This window comes from Pseudophryne corroboree, chromosome 2, assembly GCF_028390025.1.
Source record: "Pseudophryne corroboree isolate aPseCor3 chromosome 2, aPseCor3.hap2, whole genome shotgun sequence".
Lineage (NCBI taxonomy): Eukaryota > Metazoa > Chordata > Amphibia > Anura > Myobatrachidae > Pseudophryne > Pseudophryne corroboree.
The window spans coordinates 174,344,316-174,364,893 of NC_086445.1; the positions used below are offsets into that span (position 1 = coordinate 174,344,316).

At 48.4% G+C, this 20,578-nt stretch overlaps 1 protein-coding gene across 2 annotated transcripts in view; it reads left to right on the forward strand.

Moving 5' to 3' along the window:
* Positions 1-20,578, forward strand: part of RACGAP1 (Rac GTPase activating protein 1) — a 121,746-nt gene that overhangs the window by 62,008 nt on the left and 39,160 nt on the right. For both annotated transcript variants that reach the window (XM_063952032.1, XM_063952034.1), the window contains exons 7-10: positions 4,751-4,828; positions 4,986-5,100; positions 5,202-5,329; positions 5,406-5,570. In XM_063952032.1, the coding sequence (XP_063808102.1) occupies positions 4,751-4,828; positions 4,986-5,100; positions 5,202-5,329; positions 5,406-5,570 (486 nt within the window). The remainder of the gene's footprint in view (positions 1-4,750; positions 4,829-4,985; positions 5,101-5,201; positions 5,330-5,405; positions 5,571-20,578) is intronic.

Here is a 20,578-nt window from a genome sequence, read left to right on the forward strand (position 1 = left end):
TGCCTCCCTTATTGTGTATGCTCGTCCGGGCACAGTACCTAACTGGAGTCTGGAGGAGGGTCATGGGGGGAGGAGCCAGTGCACACCACCTGACCTAGTAAAGCTTTACTTTTTTGTGCCCTGTCTCCTGCGGAGCCGCTATTCCCCATGGTCCTTTCAGGAACCCCAGCATCCACTACGGACTCCGAGAAATAGAATTATCGGTAAGTAAATTCTTATTTTTTCCTGAATCAGAGGAATTAAATGATGTATGTGATGAAGCGTGGGTTAACCCAGATAGAAAAATGCTAATTTCAAAAAAGTTATTAGCATTATACCCTTTCCCGCCAGAGGTTAGGGCGCGCTGGGAAACCCCCTAGGGTGGATAAGGCGCTCACACGCTTATCAAAACAAGTGGCGTTACCGTCTCCTGATACGGCCGCCCTCAGGGATCCAGCGGATAGGAGACTGGAAACTACCCTAAAAAGTATATACACACATACTGGTGTTATACTGCGACCAGCCATCGCCTCAGCCTGGATGTGCAGTGCTGGGGTCGTCTGGTTGGATTCCCTGACTGAAAATATTGATACCCTGGATAGGGACAGTATTTTATTGACTATAGAGCAATTAAAGGATGCTTTCCTTTATATGCGAGATGCGCAGAGAGATATTTGCACTCTGGCATCGAGAGTAAATGCGATGTCCATATCTGCCAGAAGGAGTTTATGGACGCGACAGTGGTCAGGTGATGCGGATTCCAAACGACATATGGAAGTATTGCCGTATAAAGGGGAGGAATTATTTGGCGTCGGTCTATCGGATCTGGTGGCCACGGCAACTGCCGGAAAATCCACCTTTTTACCTCAGACCCCCTCCCAACAGAAAAAGACACCGTCTTTTCAGCCGCAGTCCTTTCGGTCCTATAAGAACAAGCGGACAAAAGGACAGTCATATCTGCCTCGGGGCAGAGGAAGGGGTAAGAGAGGGCAGCAAGCAGCCCCTGCCCAGGAACAGAAGCCCTCTCAGGGTTCTGCAAAGCCCTCAGCGTGACGCTGGGGCCTTACAAGCGGACTCAGGAGCGGTGGGGGGTCGACTCAAGAATTTCAGCGCACAGTGGGCTTGCTCACAGGTGGACCCCTGGATTCTGCAGGTAGTATCTCAGGGTTACAGGTTGGAATTCGAGAAGTCTCCCCCTCGCCGGTTCCTAAAGTCTGCTTTGCCAACGTCTCCCTCAGACAGGGCGACGGTATTGGAAGCCATTCACAAGCTGTTTTCTCAGCAGGTGATAGTCAAGGTACCCCTCCTACAACAGGGAAAGGGGTATTACTCCACGCTATTTGTGGTACCGAAGCCGGACGGCTCGGTAAGACCTATTCTAAATCTGAAATCTTTGAACCTGTACATACAAAAATTCAAGTTCAAGATGGAGTCACTCAGAGCAGTGATAGCGAATCTGGAAGAAGGGGACTTTATGGTGTCCCTGGACATAAAGGATGCTTACCTGCATGTCCCAATTTGCCCTTCACATCAAGGGTACCTCAGGTTCGTGGTGCAAAATTGTCATTATCAGTTTCAGACGCTGCCGTTTGGATTGTCCACGGCACCTCGGGTCTTTACCAAGGTAATGGCCGAAATGATTCTTCTGCGAAGAAGAGGCGTATTAATTATCCCTTACTTGGACGATCTCCTGATAAGGGCAAGGTCCAGAGAACAGCTGGAGGACGGAGTAGCACTAACCCAACTAGTGCTGCAACAACACGGGTGGATTCTGAATTTTCCAAAATCTCAGTTGACCCCGACGACACGTCTGCTGTTCCTGGGAATGATTCTGGACACGGTTCAGAAAAAGGTGTTTCTTCCGGAGGAGAAAGCCAGGGAGTTATCCGAACTTGTCAGGAACCTCCTAAAACCAGGGACAGTGTCTGTGCATCAATGCACAAGAGTCCTGGGAAAGATGGTGGCTTCTTACGAAGCGATTCCATTCGGCAGATTCCACGCACGAACTTTTCAGTGGGATCTGCTGGACAAATGGTACGGATCGCATCTGCAGATGCATCAGCGGATAACCTTATCGCCACGGACAAGGGTGTCTCTTCTGTGGTGGTTGCAGAGTGCTCATCTGTTAGAGGGCCGCAGATTCGGCATACAGGACTGGGTCCTGGTGACCACGGATGCCAGTCTGAGAGGCTGGGGAGCGGTCACACAGGGAAGAAACTTCCAGGGAGTATGGTCAAGCCTGGAGATGTCTCTTCACATAAATATACTGGAGCTAAGAGCGATTTACAATGCTCTAAGTCTGGCAAAACCCCTGCTTCAGGGTCAGCCGGTGTTGATCCAGTCGGACAACATCACGGCAGTCGCCCACGTAAACAGACAGGGCGGCACAAGAAGCAGGACAGCAATGGCAGAAGCTGCAAGGATTCTTCGCTGGGCAGAAGATCATGTGATAGCACTGTCAGCAGTATTCATTCCGGGAGTGGACAACTGGGAAGCAGACTTCCTCAGCAGACACGATCTACACCCGGGAGAGTGGGGACTTCATCCAGAAGTCTTCCACATGATTGTGAACCGTTGGGAAAAACCAATGGTGGATATGATGGCGTCCCGCCTCAACAAAAAACTGGACAGGTATTGCGCCAGGTCAAGAGACCCTCAGGCAATAGCTGTGGACGCTCTGGTAACACCGTGGGTGTTCCAGTCAGTGTATGTGTTCCCTCCTCTGCCTCTCATACCAAAAGTAATGAGAATTATACGGCAAAAGGGAGTAAGAACGATACTAGTGGCTCCGGATTGGCCAAGAAGAACTTGGTACCCGGAACTTCAAGAGATGCTCACGGAGGATCCGTGGCCTCTACCTCTAAGACGGGACCTGCTTCAGCAGGGACCGTGTCTATTCCAAGACTTACCGCGGCTGCGTTTGACGGCATGGCGGTTGAACGCCGAATTCTAAGGGAAAAAGGCATTCCGGAAGAGGTCATTCCTACACTGGTAAAAGCCAGGAAGGAGGTGACTGCACAACATTATCACCGCATTTGGAGAAAATATGTTGCGTGGTGTGAGGCCAGGAAGGCCCCCACGGAGGAATTTCAACTGGGTCGATTCCTACATTTCCTGCAAACAGGATTGTCTATGGGCCTCAAGTTGGGGTCCATTAAGGTTCAAATTTCGGCCCTGTCGATTTTCTTCCAGAAAGAATTGGCTTCAGTTCCTGAAGTCCAGACTTTTGTAAAAGGAGTACTACATATACAGCCCCCGGTTGTGCCCCCAGTGGCACCGTGGGATCTTAATGTAGTCTTGGATTTTCTCAAATCCCATTTGGTTTGAGCCGCTCAAATCGGTGGAGTTGAAGTATCTTACATGGAAAGTAACCATGCTACTGGCCCTGGCTTCAGCCAGGAGAGTATCAGAATTGTCGGCTTTATCATATAAGAGCCCATATCTGATTTTCCATACGGACAGGGCAGAACTGCGGACGCGTCCTCATTTTCTGCCTAAGGTGGTGTCAGCGTTTCACCTGAACCAGCCTATTGTGGTGCCTGCGGCTACTAACGATTTGGAGGATTCCAAGTTGTTGGACGTGGTCCGGGCATTGAAAATATATATTTCAAGAACGGCGGGAGTCAGAAAGTCTGACTCACTGTTTATATTGTATGCACCCAACAAGATGGGTGCTCCTGCTTCTAAGCAGACGATTGCTCGTTGGATTTGTAGCACAATTCAACTTGCACATTCTGTGGCAGGCTTGCCACAACCTAAATCTGTCAAGGCCCATTCCACAAGGAAAGTGGGCTCATCCTGGGCGGCTGCCCGGGGGGTCTCGGCATTACAACTCTGCCGAGCTGCTACTTGGTCAGGGGCAAACACGTTTGCAAAATTCTACAAATTTGATACCCTGGCTGAGGAGGACCTTGAGTTCTCTCATTCGGTGCTGCAGAGTCATCCGCACTCTCCCGCCCGTTTGGGAGCTTTGGTATAATCCCCATGGTCCTGACGGAGTCCCCAGCATCCACTTAGGATGTTAGAGAAAATAAGAATTTACTTACCGATAATTCTATTTCTCGTAGTCCGTAGTGGATGCTGGGCGCCCATCCCAAGTGCGGATTGTCTGCAATACTTGTACATAGTTATTGTTACAAACAAATTCGGGTTGTTATTGTTGTGAGCCGTCTGTTCAGAGGCTCCTACGTTTTGTCATACTGTTAACTGGGTTCAGATCACAAGTTATACGGTGTGATTGGTGTGGCTGGTATGAGTCTTACCCGGGATTCAATATCCTTCCTTATTGTGTACGCTCGTCCGGGCACAGTATCCTAACTGAGGCTTGGAGGAGGGTCATAGGGGGAGGAGCCAGTACACACCACCTAATCCTAAAGCTTTATTTTTGTGCCCTGTCTCCTGCGGAGCCGCTATTCCCCATGGTCCTGACGGAGTCCCCAGCATCCACTACGGACTACGAGAAATAGAATTATCGGTAAGTAAATTCTTATTTAAAACACCACGTGTATGTGTTGTTTATGGTTCTGTTAGCCTGATGATAGTGTTTATTACACTGAAACGTTGCTGAAAAGCGTGGTCTGGTTGTCTTTTATTCAAAGTCGAGTGCCGCACCTTATATGTGTGTGTGTGTGTGTGTATGTATGTATGTATATGTGTATGTATATATATATATATATATATATATATATATATATATATATATATATATATATATATATATATATATATATATATATATTTTGTCTTCTCTGAATTATAATTTGTATTTTAGCGCTCTTCCAGACAGCACACAGAGGGGCTCCCTGTTCCATCAAAGAGAACCCGTTCGTTTGGATTAGCTGTGGATCCGGTTAGTTACTTTGCAATCATATTATCTACATGTGTAGTTTATTAACGGTACTTTACAGTTACAATCAAAATGTAATATACATTTTATTTTAGGTTTGTAGCAGTACACATTTTACCATATTTAATTTGCCTCATTTTCTGAAATCAATGCATTTTAGGCTAATGAGTCCATAGTAACAAAAACAACTGTGACTGTCCCAAACAATGGAGGTATTATCGAAGCTGTATCGACTATTGAGACTGTACCCTATTACACACGCAGCCGAAGGCCTGGTGAGTACGTCTGACTGGTGTTGGAGATTTAGTTTGCTGCTGTAAATATCAGTGATTTGCGCTAATATTAAAACGTCTTTCTACATTATTTGTCTTTACAGCTCAGTTGCAGCCCTGGAGTAGTGACTCAAGTTTGATGAGCAGACAATTTAATGATCACCATGAGACAGACAGCTGCAGAACTCCACAGAATCAGGGCATAAGACTTCATGATTTTGTGTCAAAAACCGTAAGTCTTTAACCCAGCGAAAGTTTATAAATTTTATTTTTCTCTTCTCACTGTAGTTTCTCACTTCCATTCTCAGGTGATAAAACCAGAGTCCTGTGTTCCTTGTGGTAAAAGGATCAAATTTGGAAAACTTTCTTTAAAGTGTCGTGATTGCCGTGTTGTGGCCCACCCAGAATGTCGTGAGCGTTGTCCTCTTCCATGCATACCTAATTCAGGAAACACTCCTGTCCGTATTGGAGAGGTACAACACTTTTTTATTTTTTCTTATCCCCCCCCCCCCCCACCTCCACAATTTATTGTTTAAATGTTTAAAAGCTGAGCAAGACCAACAAAAATGTTAGTGCAATAAAGCTACGACGGTGTAAACTGCACAATATGGTGTTAATGCTTCATCCTACAATAGTCTAAAAGGGGGCTTTAAGTCTGTTTTTTGTTTTGTAAATGCTTGTCCGTTAATGCAGCATCTGGGAGAAAGGAGATGATCCCCCTATTTGGTTTAACCTCCTCCTTGCCAGGATTGTCACAGAAGAGTGTACCTGTATTACTTTCTGCAGAGAAGCTAGAATGGTTATTTGAAGTATGTTCTGTAGTCTTTTTCGTCTTTGTAGTTTCGCACTCTGCTTCTGATTATCATCTAGAACATGGGTCTTCAACCTGCGGCCCTCCAGCTGCTGTGGAACTACACTTCCCAGCATGCCCTGCCTCAGTTTTAGCATACCTTAATAGCAAAACTGTTTCAGGGCATCCTGGGATGTGTAGTTTCACAGCAGCTGGAGGGCCACAGGATGAAGACTCATGTTCTAGAACAATCTATTTTCTTTCATCCATCTGGGGGACGCTGCGCCGTTACTTGTTGGTTAGAGGTGTGTGGTTGTGGAGTTTGGCACAGAACTATTAAAACCTGACTCCTCCCCCCTCTAACCCCTCCCATCTCCTTCCTGCCTAGCCAGCACCTCAGTTTTAGTTTTGTGCCTGTGGAGTACAGACACAGTTCTTTTCTTTCTATGTAATAGTGAGGTTTTTATTATTTTTGGATTTTTTCTGAAGTACCTAGCAGGTACTGCTGGAGTGGATTTAGTTAGGTTTGTTCCACTCTTCGCTGCCGCTGGAGGCCACCACACTCTGGTCACTGGGGCCTCGTTCTACTCTACACAGGATGCGGCAGGGATAAGGTACACAGCCACAATCTGTCACTGACAGTATTGGGCTGTCCCCTCTATTGCTATTTCTAGATTTGTACTTTTATCACAGCCTCCCTGTAAACAACACCGCCCGCGCGCGTCCCCCTTCCACCACATCTCCTCCAACACGGACCTCGTTCCGGGGCTGGACAGTCAACTTTATTTGGGGGTTTACGGTCAGGGGCTGTGGTAGTGTAAATACTGATCAGGGGCCGGGAGAGTGGTGTCGCGCTCCCCGGAACTTACATGCAGTTGCCGTACAAGCCGCTCTGTATAGCGGCGCGCGGGAGACACTGACTTACGTTTAGTAGTCTCTCCCTGTAAGCTACCGCGGCTATTACATAATTGTACAGGGACGGCTTCCCGCCATGCTCTGCCCACTCGCGCGCTCCCCTCCAGCGTACAGAGGGCTCCGGGCGCCATCTTCTCCTACTACTGACAGGGGGTGCTGTGCTACTCAACACTGAGACTACAGCTATCCTCAGGGGAAGTTTTTATTAGAAGCAGCAGCATTTCTCACTTTGTCTTCTCAAATGGGTATCAGCTAACTGCAAGTATATTTGTGGGTTTTTGTTTCTCTAGCTATAGTGTGAGATAACAGTCATCCCCTTTGGTGTCACTAGCATTGTGGGTTCACTACTAGGTCACTGTTGTAGGGGATTTATAGTGCATTTATAGTCCTCTTAAGGATTGGTTTATTTTTCTTGTTCAAGGGAGGTTCCAAAGATCAGTCTTTACCTCCATGGGCTAAGAACATGGTGGATGCCATTTCTGAATTACGTCAGTCTAGGTCGGTGGCTGAGTCCGGTCAGACTCGGGTGGAGCCTCTGTGGGCTCAGATTATGGGCAAAACAGATTATGGACGGATGCGGATACCCTCTGTGCTTCATGCTCTGGTGCATCTGTGGTGGACCAACAGTGAGGTTCCGCGGATCAGTCTATGCCTCCTTGGTCCAGGAACATCCGGTGTGGACTCAAAATATGGGCAGATGTCTTGCTGATTTAACTCAATCCCTAAACAAGTTTGTAAACTCTGCCGGCAGTTCTTCTACTACAAAACGGCCACAGCCGTTGCCCACTGGAGTCATTCCCATTGGAGGATGGGGAAGTAGACCCAGAGTGGGACGAGGTTTCGGTCTGGGAAGATGATTTTTCTACTAGCTCAGGTGTTAGATTGCTGATAGACACCATCCGTCAGACTCTTAATAACAGGGATATTTTAAAGGAGCCCTGGCTTAAGCCGGATTTTCGTTTCCAAGCCCCTAAGAAATTTAAATTTCTATATCCTTTTAAAGAGGAGGATATGAGATTTTGGGAAACAGCCCCAAAGGTAGACGCTCCCATTTCACATTTAGCAGGAGCTACGGTTATTTCTTCTGTACAGTCTGTGACGTTGAAAGATCCTACAGTTAGGAAGATTGAAACAATGCCTAAATCGTTTTTCTTTATCACAATTCTAGCTGGCGCTTGGGTCCTCAAGGCCGCGGATGACTGACTAGCACAGGTCATATCTGGAATGCAGTCTGACGATCCATCGGAAGCCATTCAATTAGCAGAACAGATTTCGGAGGCTCTCACTTATGTGGGTGAGGCCTTGGTTGATTCTGCTGCGCTACAATCCCGTTTTTCTGCCTTGACCGTGACAGCAAGACGGTCTCTTTGGCTTCGGGTTTGGAATGCCGAGTTTGACTCCAAACAGACTTTGTCGGCGGAACCCTTTGAAGGTGAGTTCTCTTTGGTTCAGGATCAAAGAAGATTATTTCAGATACTACAGGAGGGCAAGAGCCCCTTTCTTCCAGTTGCTCCTCCGAAACCGAATACTACAAGGTTTCGGTCCTTTCGTATACAGGGCAGAGGTAGTTTCCATTCCTTTCGTGCTTTCTCTCCAGATACCCACAAACAGAGGCATTGAGGTAGAAGTAAACCTGCCAACAAACCTACTGCATGACTGTTCACGTTCTCCGGAGGGATCAGTGACGGTTGGGGCTCTGTTACTACAGTTCAAAGAAGTGTGGCTCCTGTCGAAACCAGATCGGTGGGTGACGGAAGTCATATCCAGGGGATATATGTTAGATCTCGAGGAACCAGTCCCATATCGTGGGTTCATCACTCCTCTTCCAAACGGTCCCTCCAGACGTCGAGCTCTTCGTCATGCAACAGCCACTCTTTTACGAAATGAAGTAATTCTTCTAGTTCCCGCTCAGCAGAGAGGTCGGGGATTTTACTCGTGGACAAACTGGACGGTTCAGTTCAACCCAAAATTTCAAGATGGAATCCATCCGCTCGATTATCGTCGCCATGGAACCAGGGTGATATTTGTCCTCATTAGACAAGACGCCTATCTGCTTATTTCTATTTGGACGGGTCATCAATCTCTTCTGAGATTCGCAGTCTGCCTTGACATTTTCAGTTTCAGGTTCTTCCCTTTGGTCTATCCACGGCTCCTTGGTTATTCACAGAGGTCATGGGCCATGTGGTGGCAGTTTTGCAGTGTCAGGGAGTCAACATTACTCTATATTTGGATGATCTGTTGATCAAGGCCCCGTCAGAGTTGATTCTTCACCAGAACTTGCGTCTCACAATAGAGACTCTACAGTCATTCGGACGAATAATAAATTGTCCGAAGTCGTCTTTGCTTCCTTCCCAGAAAATGATGTTTCTGGGACTCTTATTCGACGCCAACAACCAGAAAGTGGTTCTTCCTCAGGACAAGATTTGGGACATACAGTCCAGAATTCGAGCTCTGCTGCATTTACCGGTGGTTTCGGTTCTCCGATGCATGCAGTTCCATATGCCAAGTTTCATGCTCGACCCCTTCAGGCTCAGATTCTCAACTGTTGGACTCGGACAGGTCCTCATTTCGAATTACAGCTGGTCCGCTTGTCTTTACTGACTCGTCAGTCGCTTCGCTGGTGGCTTCACAGTTCCAATTTGACCAAAGTAGTTACGTTCACAATTTGGTCTTGGGTGATGGTCACCACAGACGCCAGCCTCAGAGGTTGGGGGGCGGTGTTTCAGACTCATCTTTTTCCAGGGCTCTGGACCAGTCAAGAGTCAAAGTTGCAGATCAACATCTTGCAGTTGAGGACAATCCGGTATGCACTACTTCGGATTCAAACCATGGTTCAGGGTCATCCAGTTCGGATTCAGTCCGACAATGCCACAGCAGTTGCTTACATAAACAAGCAAGGAGGCACTCGAAGCTGATCCGCCATGAAAGAAGTCGCTTCTCACATGGGCGGAACATTGGGTTCCGGACATATCCGCGATTCACATTCCAGGAATCGAGAACTGGGGAGCGGATTTCTTAAGCCGTCACACGGTGCATCCGGGAGAGTGGGAGCTTCACCAGGAGGTGTTTCTGACTCTAGTAGCCCGGTGGGGGATGCCCGATGTAGATCTGATGGCGTCTCGTCTCAACAATAAACTTCCTCTCTACGGGTTGCGTACTCAGGACCCTACAGCAGTTCTAATCGATGCACTGACAGCGCCGTGGCACTTTCAACTGGGATGTGTTTCCACCATTGCCACTGATTCCACGTCTGCTTCAACGCATTCAGAGAGAAGGTCTTCCAATCATTCTGCTAGGCCCCAGATTGGCCACGCTGACAGTGGTACACTCTTCTGCGCAATATGGTCGTTGAGGAACCATTCCGACTCCCTCTGCGTCCAGATCTTCCGATTCAGGGACCATGTCACCACCCAGGTTGGGTCGGCTGGCTTTGACGGCTTGGTTCTTGAATCCAGCATTTTAAAAAAAAAACAAAAAAAACAGTTTTTCTCGTCCTGTTGTGTAAACGATGATTCAGGCTAGAAAGCCGGTGACTTATGGAATTTACCACAGAGTGTGGCGTATTTACATTGATTGGTGTGAAAAGCGTGGTTTAACACCGGATTTGTTTAGAGTTCCTCGTCTGTTATCCTTCCTTCGGGAGGGTCTCAAGGGTCTGAGACTTTCTTCACTAAAGGGTCAAGTTTCTGCCTTGTCGGTTCTTTTTCAAAGGAGACTGGCTATCATTCCAGAAGTCAGACGTTCCTTCAGGGAGTTCTTTGGATTCAGCCAACTTTTGTTCCTCCGGTTCCTCCCTGGGACTTTAACTTAGTCCTTACGGCTCTTCAGAAATCTCCATTTGATCCTTTGGAATCTGTAGAATTGCGGTATATAACGTTCAAAAGTTGTCTTCCTATTGGCAATTGCCTCCGCAAGACGAGTATCTAGATTGGCAGCTCTTTTTTGCAGACCACCCTTGTTGTTTCATGATGACCGGGTGGTTCTGCGAACAAAACCTTCCTTCCTTCCGAAGGTTGTGTCAGCGTTTCATCTAAATCAGGAGATTGTCCTTCCAGTGTTTTACTCTTCCTTCCGGGGAGGATTCCCATTTGGCTCTTAGATATGCTTAGGGCCTTACGGATTTATTTATCTCGTACGGTTTCTATCCGTCGTATGGATGCATTGTTGGTTTTAATTGATGCGCCCAAACGAGATTGGCCGGCTTCCAAGAACGCAGTGGCTCGTTGGGTAACTTCGGCCATCAAACAGTCTTCTGATTCAGTTCCTGACTCAATTTGAGCTCATTTGACTCGAGCTGTTGGAGCTTCTTGGGCTGTTCGCGGGGGTGCATCTATTGAGCAGCTGTGTAGGGCGACGACCTGGTTGTCTGTGCATACGTTTAAAAATTTTTACAGTTTTCATAATGCCTCTGTTGGGCGTCAAATTTTACGGACGGCTATGCCGTCTACTTCTCCCTCCTCTCATTAGCTTGCTTTGGGAAATCCCACAAGTAACGACGCAGCGTCCCCCAGATGGATGAAAGAGAAATAGGGATTTTTGTTTACTTACCGTAAAATCTTTCTCTGATTCCATCTGGGGGACGCTGCGATCCCTCCCATATGTTTGTCTGGTTTAACCAGTTAGACCGAAAAAAATTATATCCTTTGGCTTGGCTAAACGTTAACTGAGGTGCTGGCTAGGCAGGAAGGAGATGGGAGGGGTTAGAGGGGGGAGGAGTCAGGTTTTAATAGTTCTGTGCCAAACTCCACAACCACACACCTCTAACCCACAAGTAACGGCGCAGCGTCCCCCAGATGGAATCAGAGAGATTTTACGGTAAGTAAACAAAAAAAATCCCTATTTCTCTAACGTCCTAGTGGATGCTGGGGACTCCGAAAGGACCATGGGGAATAGCGGCTCCGCAGGAGACTGGGCACAAAAGTAAAAGCTTTAGGACTAGCTGGTGTGCACTGGCTCCTCCCCCTATGACCCTCCTCCAAGCCTCAGTTAGATTTTTGTGCCCGAACGAGAAGGGTGCAATCTAGGTGGCTCTCCTGAGCTGCTTAGAGTAAAAGTTTAAATTAGGTTTTTTATTTTCAGTGAGTCCTGCTGGCAACAGGCTCACTGCATCGAGGGACTAAGGGGAGAAGAAGCGAACTCAACTGCGTGCAGAGTGGATTGGGCTTCTTAGGCTACTGGACATTAGCTCCAGAGGGACGATCACAGGCCCAGCCATGGATGGGTCCCGGAGCCGCGCCGCCGGCCCCCTTACAGATGCTGAAGCAAGAAGAGGTCCATAAATCGGCGGCAGAAGACTTTCCTGTCTTCATAAGGTAGCGCACAGCACTGCAGCTGTGCGCCATTGCTCTCAGCACACTTCGGTCACTGAGGGTGCAGGACGCTGGGGGGGGCGCCCTGGGAAGCAATGAATTTACCTTATTTGGCAAAAAATACATCACATATAGCTCCTGGGCTATATGGATGTATTTAACCCCTGCCAGTTTTCCAGAAAAAAGCGGGAGTAGAGCCTGCCGTGAAGGGGGCGGGGCCTATCTCCTCAGCACACAGCGCCATTTTTCCCACACAGCTCCGCTGGTAGGAAGGCTCCCAGAATCTCCCCTGCATCCTGCAACTACAGAAACAGGGTAAAAAAGAGAGGGGGGCACTTATTTGGCAAAATAACAGATATAAGCAGCTATAAGGGATAGACACTTATTGTAAGGTTGTCCCTATACATATATAGCGCTCTGGTGTGTGCTGGCAAACTCTCCCTCTGTCTCCCCAAGGGGCTAAGTGGGTCCTGTCCTCTATCAGAGCATTCCCTGTGTGTGTGCTGGGTGTCGGTACGTGTGTGTCGACATGTATGAGGAGGAAAATGATGTGGAGGTGGAGCAATTACCTATAATGGTGATGTCACCCCCTAGGGAGTCGACACCTGAATGGATGGCCGTAATTAAGGAATTACGTGACAGTGTCGGCACGTTACAGAAAACTGTTGACGACATGAGACAGCCGGCAGCTCAGTTAGTGCCTGTCCAGGCGTCTCAAACACCGTCAGGGGCTATTAAACGCCCGTTACCTCAGTGGGTCGACACGGACCCAGACACTGACTCCAGTGTCGACGGTGAAGAAACAAACGTATTTTCCAGTAGGGCCACACGTTACATGATCACGGCAATGAAGGAGGTTTTGCACATCTCTGATACTGCAAGTACCACAAAAAGGGGTATTATGTGGGGTGTGAAAAAACTACCCGTAGTTTTTCCTGAATCAGATGAATTGAATGAAGTGTGTGATGAAGCGTGGGTTACCCCCGACAAAAAACTGCTAATTTCTAAAAAATTATTGGCACTATATCCCTTCCCACCAGAGGTTAGGGCTCGTTGGGAAACACCCCCTAGGGTGGATAAGGCGCTCACACGCTTATCAAAACAAGTGGCGTTACCGTCTCCAGAAACGGCCGCCCTTAAGGAGCCAGCAGATAGGAGGCTGGAAAATATCCTTAAAAGTATATACACACATACTGGTGTTATACTGCGACCAGCAATCGCCTCAGCCTGGATGTGCAGTGCTGGGGTGGCTTGGTCGGATTCCCTGACTGAAAATATTGATACCCTGGACAGGGACAATATATTATTGACTATAGAGCATTTAAAGGATGCATTCCTATATATGCGAGATGCACAGAGGGATATTTGCACTCTGGCATCAAGAGTAAGTGCGATGTCCATTTCTGCCAGAAGAGGATTATGGACGCGACAGTGGTCAGGGGATGCGGATTCCAAACGGCATATGGAAGTATTGCCGTATAAAGGGGAGGAGTTATTTGGGGGCGGTCTATCGGACCTGGTGGCCACGGCAACGGCTGGGAAATCCACCTTTTTACCCCAAGTCACCTCGCAGCAGAAAAAGACACCGCCTTTTCAGGCTCAGTCCTTTCGTCCCCATAAGGGCAAGCGGGCAAAAGGCCACTCATATCTGCCCCGGGGCAGAGGAAGGGGAAAAAGACTGCAACAGACAGCTTCTTCCCACGACCAGAAGCCCTCCCCCGCTTCTGCCAAGTCCTCAGCATGACGCTGGGGCCTTACAAGCGGACTCAGGCACAGTGGGGGCCCGTCTCAAGAATTTCAGCGCGCAGTGGGCTCACTCGCAAGTGGACCCCTGGATCCTGCAGGTAGTATCTCAGGGGTACAAATTGGAATTCGAGACGTCTCCCCCTCGCCGGTTCCTGAAGTCTGCTTTACCAACGTCTACCCGCGACAGGGAGGTGGTATTGGAAGCCATTCACAAGCTGTATTCCCAGCAAGTGATAATCAAGGTACCCCTCCTACAACAGGGAAAGGGGTATTACTCCACGCTGTTTGTGGTACCGAAGCCGGACGGCTCGGTGAGACCCATTTTAAATCTGAAATCCTTGAACACTTACATAAAAAGGTTCAAGTTCAAGATGGAGTCACTCAGAGCAGTGATAGCGAACCTGGAAGAAGGGGACTACATGGTGTCTCTGGACATCAAGGATGCTTACCTCCATGTCCCAATTTGCCCTTCTCACCAAGGGTACCTCAGGTTTGTGGTACAGAACTGTCACTATCAGTTTCAGACGCTGCCGTTTGGATTGTCCACGGCACCCCGGGTCTTTACCAAGGTAATGGCCGAAATGATGATTCTTCTTCGAAGAAAAGGCGTCTTAATTATCCCTTACTTGGACGATCTCCTGATAAGGGCACGGTCCAGAGAACAGTTAGAGGTCGGAGTAGCACTATCTCAAATAGTACTACGACAGCACGGATGGATTCTAAATATTCCAAAATCACAGCTGATTCCGACGACACGTCTGCTGTTCCTAGGGATGATTCTGGACACAGTACAGAAAAAGGTGTTTCTCCCGGAAGAGAAAGCCAGGGAGTTATCCGACCTAGTCAGGAAACTCCTAAGACCAGGCCAGGTGTCAGTGCACAAGGGTCCTGGGAAAGATGGTGGCTTCTTACGAAGCGATTCCATTCGGCAGATTCCACGCAAGAACTTTTCAGTTGGATCTGCTAGACAAATGGTCCGGATCGCATCTTCAAATGCATCTGCGGATAACCCTGTCTCCAAGGACAAGGGTGTCTCTCCTGTGGTGGTTACAGAGTGCTCATCTCCTAGAGGGCCGCAGATTCGGCATTCAGGATTGGGTCCTGGTGACCACGGATGCCAGCCTGAGAGGCTGGGGAGCAGTCGCACAGGGAAAAAATTTCCAGGGCTTGTGGTCAAGCATGGAAACGTCACTTCACATAAATATCCTGGAACTAAGGGCCATTTACAATGCCCTAAGTCAGGCAAGACCTCTGCTTCAGGGTCAGCCAGTATTGATCCAGTCGGACAACATCACGGCAGTCGCCCACGTAAACAGACAGGGCGGCACAAGAAGCAGGAATGCAATGACGGAAGTGACAAGGATTCTTCGCTGGGCGGAAAATCATGTGATAGCACTGTCAGCAGTGTTCATTCCGGGAGTGGACAACTGGGAAGCAGACTTCCTCAGCAGGCACGATCTTCACCCGGGGGAGTGGGGACTTCACCCAGAATCTTCCACATGATTGTAAACCGTTGGGAAAAACCAAAGGTGGACATGATGGCGTCTCGCCTCAACAAAAAACTGGACAGATATTGCTCCAGGTCAAGGGACCCTCAGGCAATAGCTGTGGACGCTCTGGTAACACCGTGGGTGTACCGGTCAGTGTATGTGTTCCCTCCTCTTCCTCTCATACCAAAAGTACTGAGAATCATAAGAAGGAAAGGAGTAAAGACTATACTCGTGGCTCCGGATTGGCCAAGAAGGACTTGGTACCCGGAAATTCAAGAGATGCTCACGGAAGACCCGTGGCCTCTACCTCTAAGACAGGACCTGCTCCAGCAGGGACCATGTCTGTTCCAAGACTTACCGCGGCTGCGTTTGACGGCATGGCGGTTGAACGCCGGATCCTGAAGGAAAAAGGCATTCCGGATGAAGTCATCCCTACCCTGATCAAAGCCAGGAAGGATGTAACCGTACAACATTATCACCGTATTTGGCGTAAATATGTTGCGTGGTGCGAGGCCAGGAAGGCCCCTACGGAGGAATTTCAACTGGGTCGATTCCTGCATTTCCTGCAAACAGGACTGTCTATGGGCCTCAAATTAGGGTCCATTAAGGTTCAAATTTCGGCCCTGTCGATATTCTTCCAAAAAGAACTAGCTTCTGTTCCTGAAGTTCAGACGTTTGTCAAGGGAGTACTGCATATACAGCCTCCTTTTGTGCCTCCAGTGGCACCTTGGGATCTCAATGTAGTGTTGGGATTCCTAAAATCACATTGGTTTGAACCACTCACCACTGTGGACTTGAAATATCTCACATGGAAAGTGGTAATGCTGTTAGCCCTGGCTTCAGCCAGGCGTGTATCAGAATTGGCGGCTTTATCCTATAAAAGCCCTTACCTAATTTTTCATACGGACAGGGCAGAATTGAGGACTCGTCCTCAATTTCTCCCTAAGGTGGTTTCAGCATTTCACTTAAACCAACCTATTGTGGTGCCTGCGGCTACTAGGGACTTGGAGGATTCCAAGTTGCTGGACGTAGTCAGGGCCCTGAAAATATATGTTTCCAGGACGGCTGGAGTCAGAAAATCTGACTCGCTGTTTATCCTGTATGCACCCAACAAACTGGGTGCTCCTGCTTCTAAGCAGACGATTGCTCGTTGGATTTGTAGTACAATTCAGCTTGCACATTCTGTGGCAGGCCTGCCACAGCCAAAATCTGTAAAAGCCCATTCCACACGGAAAGTGGGCTCATCTTGGGCGGCTGCCCGAGGGGTCTCGGCTTTACAACTTTGCCGAGCTGCTACTTGGTCAGGGGCAAACACGTTTGCTAAATTCTACAAATTTGATACCCTGGCTGAGGAGGACCTAGAGTTCTCTCATTCGGTGCTGCAGAGTCATCCGCACTCTCCCGCCCGTTTGGGAGCTTTGGTATAATCCCCATGGTCCTTTCGGAGTCCCCAGCATCCACTAGGACGTTAGAGAAAATAAGAATTTACTTACCGATAATTCTATTTCTCATAGTCCGTAGTGGATGCTGGGCGCCCATCCCAAGTGCGGATTGTCTGCAATACTTGTACATAGTTACAAAAATCGGGTTATTATTGTTGTGAGCCATCTTTTCAGAGGCTCCTTCTGTTATCATGCTGTTAACTGGGTTCAGATCACAAGTTGTACGGTGTGATTGGTGTGGCTGGTATGAGTCTTACCCGGGATTCAAAATCCTTCCTTATTGTGTACGCTCGTCCGGGCACAGTATCCTAACTGAGGCTTGGAGGAGGGTCATAGGGGGAGGAGCCAGTGCACACCAGCTAGTCCTAAAGCTTTTACTTTGTGCCCAGTCTCCTGCGGAGCCGCTATTCCCCATGGTCCTTTCGGAGTCCCCAGCATCCACTACAGACTATGAGAAATAGAATTATCGGTAAGTAAATTCTTATTTCTCTATCGTCCTAGTGGATGCTGGGGTTCCTGAAAGGACCATGGGGAATAGCGGCTCCGCAGGAGACTGGGCACAAAAAGTAAAGCTTTACGATCAGGTGGTGTGTACTGGCTCCTCCCCCCATGACCCTCCTCCAAGCCTCAGTTAGATTTTTGTGCCCGGCCGAGAAGGGTGCAATCTAGGTGGCTCTCCTAAAGAGCTGCTTAGAAAAGTTTAGCTTAGGTTTTTTATTTTACAGTGAGTCCTGCTGGCAACAGGATCACTGCAACGAGGGACTTAGGGGAGAAGAAGTGAACTCACCTGCGTGCAGGATGGATTGGCTTCTTGGCTACTGGACATCAGCTCCAGAGGGACGATCACAGGTACAGCCTGGATGGTCACCGGAGCCTTGCCGCCGGCCCCCTTGCAGATGCTGAAGTAAGAAGAGGTCCAGAATCGGCGGCAGAAGACTCCTCAGTCTTCTAAAGGTAGCGCACAGCACTGCAGCTGTGCGCCATTTTCCTCTCAGCACACTTCACACGGCAGTCACTGAGGGTGCAGGGCGCTGGGAGGGGGGCGCCCTGGGAGGCAAATGAAAACCTATTTTGGCTAAAAATACCTCACATATAGCCTCCGGAGGCTATATGGAGATATTTAACCCCTGCCAGAATCCGTTAAGAGCGGGAGACGAGGCCGCCGAAAAAGGGGCGGGGCCTATCTCCTCAGCACACAGCGCCATTTTCCCTCACAGAAAGGCTGGAGGGAAGGCTCCCAGGCTCTCCCCTGCACTGCACTACAGAAACAGGGTTAAAACAGAGAGGGGGGGCACTAATTTGGCGTTAGAAATATATAATAAAGATGCTATAAGGGAAAACACTTATATAAGGTTGTCCCTATATAATTATAGCGTTTTTGGTGTGTGCTGGCAAACTCTCCCTCTGTCTCTCCAAAGGGCTAGTGGGTCCTGTCCTCTATCAGAGCATTCCCTGTGTGTGTGCTGTGTGTCGGTACGTGTGTGTCGACATGTATGAGGACGATGTTGGTGAGGAGGCGGAGCAATTGCCTGTAATGGTGATGTCACTCTCTAGGGAGTCGACACCGGAATGGATGGCTTATTTAGGGAATTACGTGATAATGTCAACACGCTGCAAGGTCGGTTGACGACATGAGACGGCCGACAAACAATTAGTACCAGTCCAGACGTTTCAAAAACACCGTCAGGGGTTTTAAAACGCCCGTTTACTTTAGTCGGTCGACACAGACACAGACAGGGACACTGAATCCAGTGTCGACGGTGAATAAACAAACGTATTCCTTATTAGGGCCACACGTTAAAGGCAATGAAGGAGGTGTTACATATTTCTGATACTACAAGTACCACAAAAGAGGGTATTATGTGGGATGTGAAAAAACTACCGTAGTTTTTCCTGAATCAGATAAATTAAATAAAGTGTGTGATGATGCTTGGGTTCCCCCCGATAGAAAATTAGGGGCGGTATACCCTTTCCCGCCAGAAGTTAGGGCGCGTTGGGAAACACCCCTTAGGGTGGCTAAGGCGCTCACACGCTTATCAAAACAAGTGGCGGTACCGTCTATAGATAGGGCCGTCCTCAAGGACCAGCTGACAGGAGGCTGGAAAATATCATAAAAAGTATATACACACATACTGGTGTTATACTGCGACCAGCGATCGCCTCAGCCTGGATGTGCAGAGCTGGGGTGGCTTGGTCGGATTCCCTGACTAAAAATATTGATACCCTTGACAGGGACAGTATTTTATTGACTATAGAGCATTTAAAGGATGCATTTCTATATATGCGAGATGCACAGAGGGATATTTGCACTCTGGCATCAAGAGTAAATGCGATGTCCATATCTGCCAGAAGATGTTATGGACACGACAGTGGTCAGGTGATGCAGATTCCAAACGGCACAAAGGTGTATTGCCGTATAAAGGAAGAGGAGTTATTTGGGGTCGGTCCATCGGACCTGGTGGCCACGGCAACTGCTGGAAAATCCACCGTTTTTACCCTAAGTCACATCTCTGCAGAAAAAGACACCGTCTTTTCAGCCTCAGTCCTTTCGTCCCTATAAGATCATATCTGCCCAGGGATAGAGGAAAGGGAAGAAGACTGCAGCAGGCAGCCCATTCCCAGGAACAGAAGCGTTCCACCGCTTCTGACAAGTTCTCAGCATGGCGCTGAGACCGTACAGGACCCCTGGATCCTACAAGTAGTATCCCAGGGGTACAGATTGGAATGTCGAGACGTTTCCCCTTCGCAGGCTCCTGAAGTCTGCTTTACCAAGGTCTCCCTCCGACAAGGAGGCAGTATGGGAAAAAATTCACAAGCTGTATTCCCAGCAGGTGATAATTAAATTACCCCTCCTACTACAAGAAAAGTGGTATTATTCCACACTATATTGTGGTACTGAAGCCAGAAGGCTAGGTGAGACTTATAAAAAAAAAAAAAAAAATTTTTTTTTGAACACTTACAAAGGTTCAAATCAAGATGGAGTCACTCAGAGCAGTGATAACGAACCAGGAAGAAGGGGACTATATAGTGTCCCGGGACATCAGGGATGCTTACCTCTATGTCCCAAATTTGCCCTTCTCACTAAGGGTACCTCAGGTTCGTGGTGCAGAACTGTCACTATCAGTTTCAGACGCTGCCGTTTGGATTGTCCACGGCACCCCGGGTCTTTACCAAGGTAATGGCCGAAATGATGATTCTTCTTCGAAGAAAAGGCGTCTTAATTATCCCTTACTTGGACGATCTCCTGATAAGGGCATAGTCCAGGGAACAGTTGGAGGTCGGAGTAGCACTATCTCGGATACTGCTACAACAGCACGGGTGGATTCTAAATATTCCAAAATCGCAGCTGATCCCGACGACACGTCTGCTGTGCCTAGGGATGATTCTGGACACAGTCCAGAAAAAGGTGTTTCTCCCGGAAGAGAAAGCCAGGGAGTTATCCGAGCTAGTCAGGAACCTCCTAAAAACAGTGCATCATTGCACAAGGGTCCTGGTAAAAATGGTGGCTTCCTACGAAGCAATTCCATTCGGCAGATTTCACGCAAGAACTTTTCAGTGGGATCTGCTGGACAAATGGTCCGGATCGCATCTTCAGATGCATCAGCGGATAACCCTATATCCAAGGACAAGGGTGTCTCTCCTGTGGTGGTTATAGAGTGCTCATCTTCTAGAGGGCCGCAGATTCGGCATTCAGGATTGGATGCTGGTGACCACGGAGCCCAGCCCGAGAGGCTGGGGAGCAGTCACACAAGGAAAAAATTTCCAGGGAGTGTGATCAAGTCTGGAGAC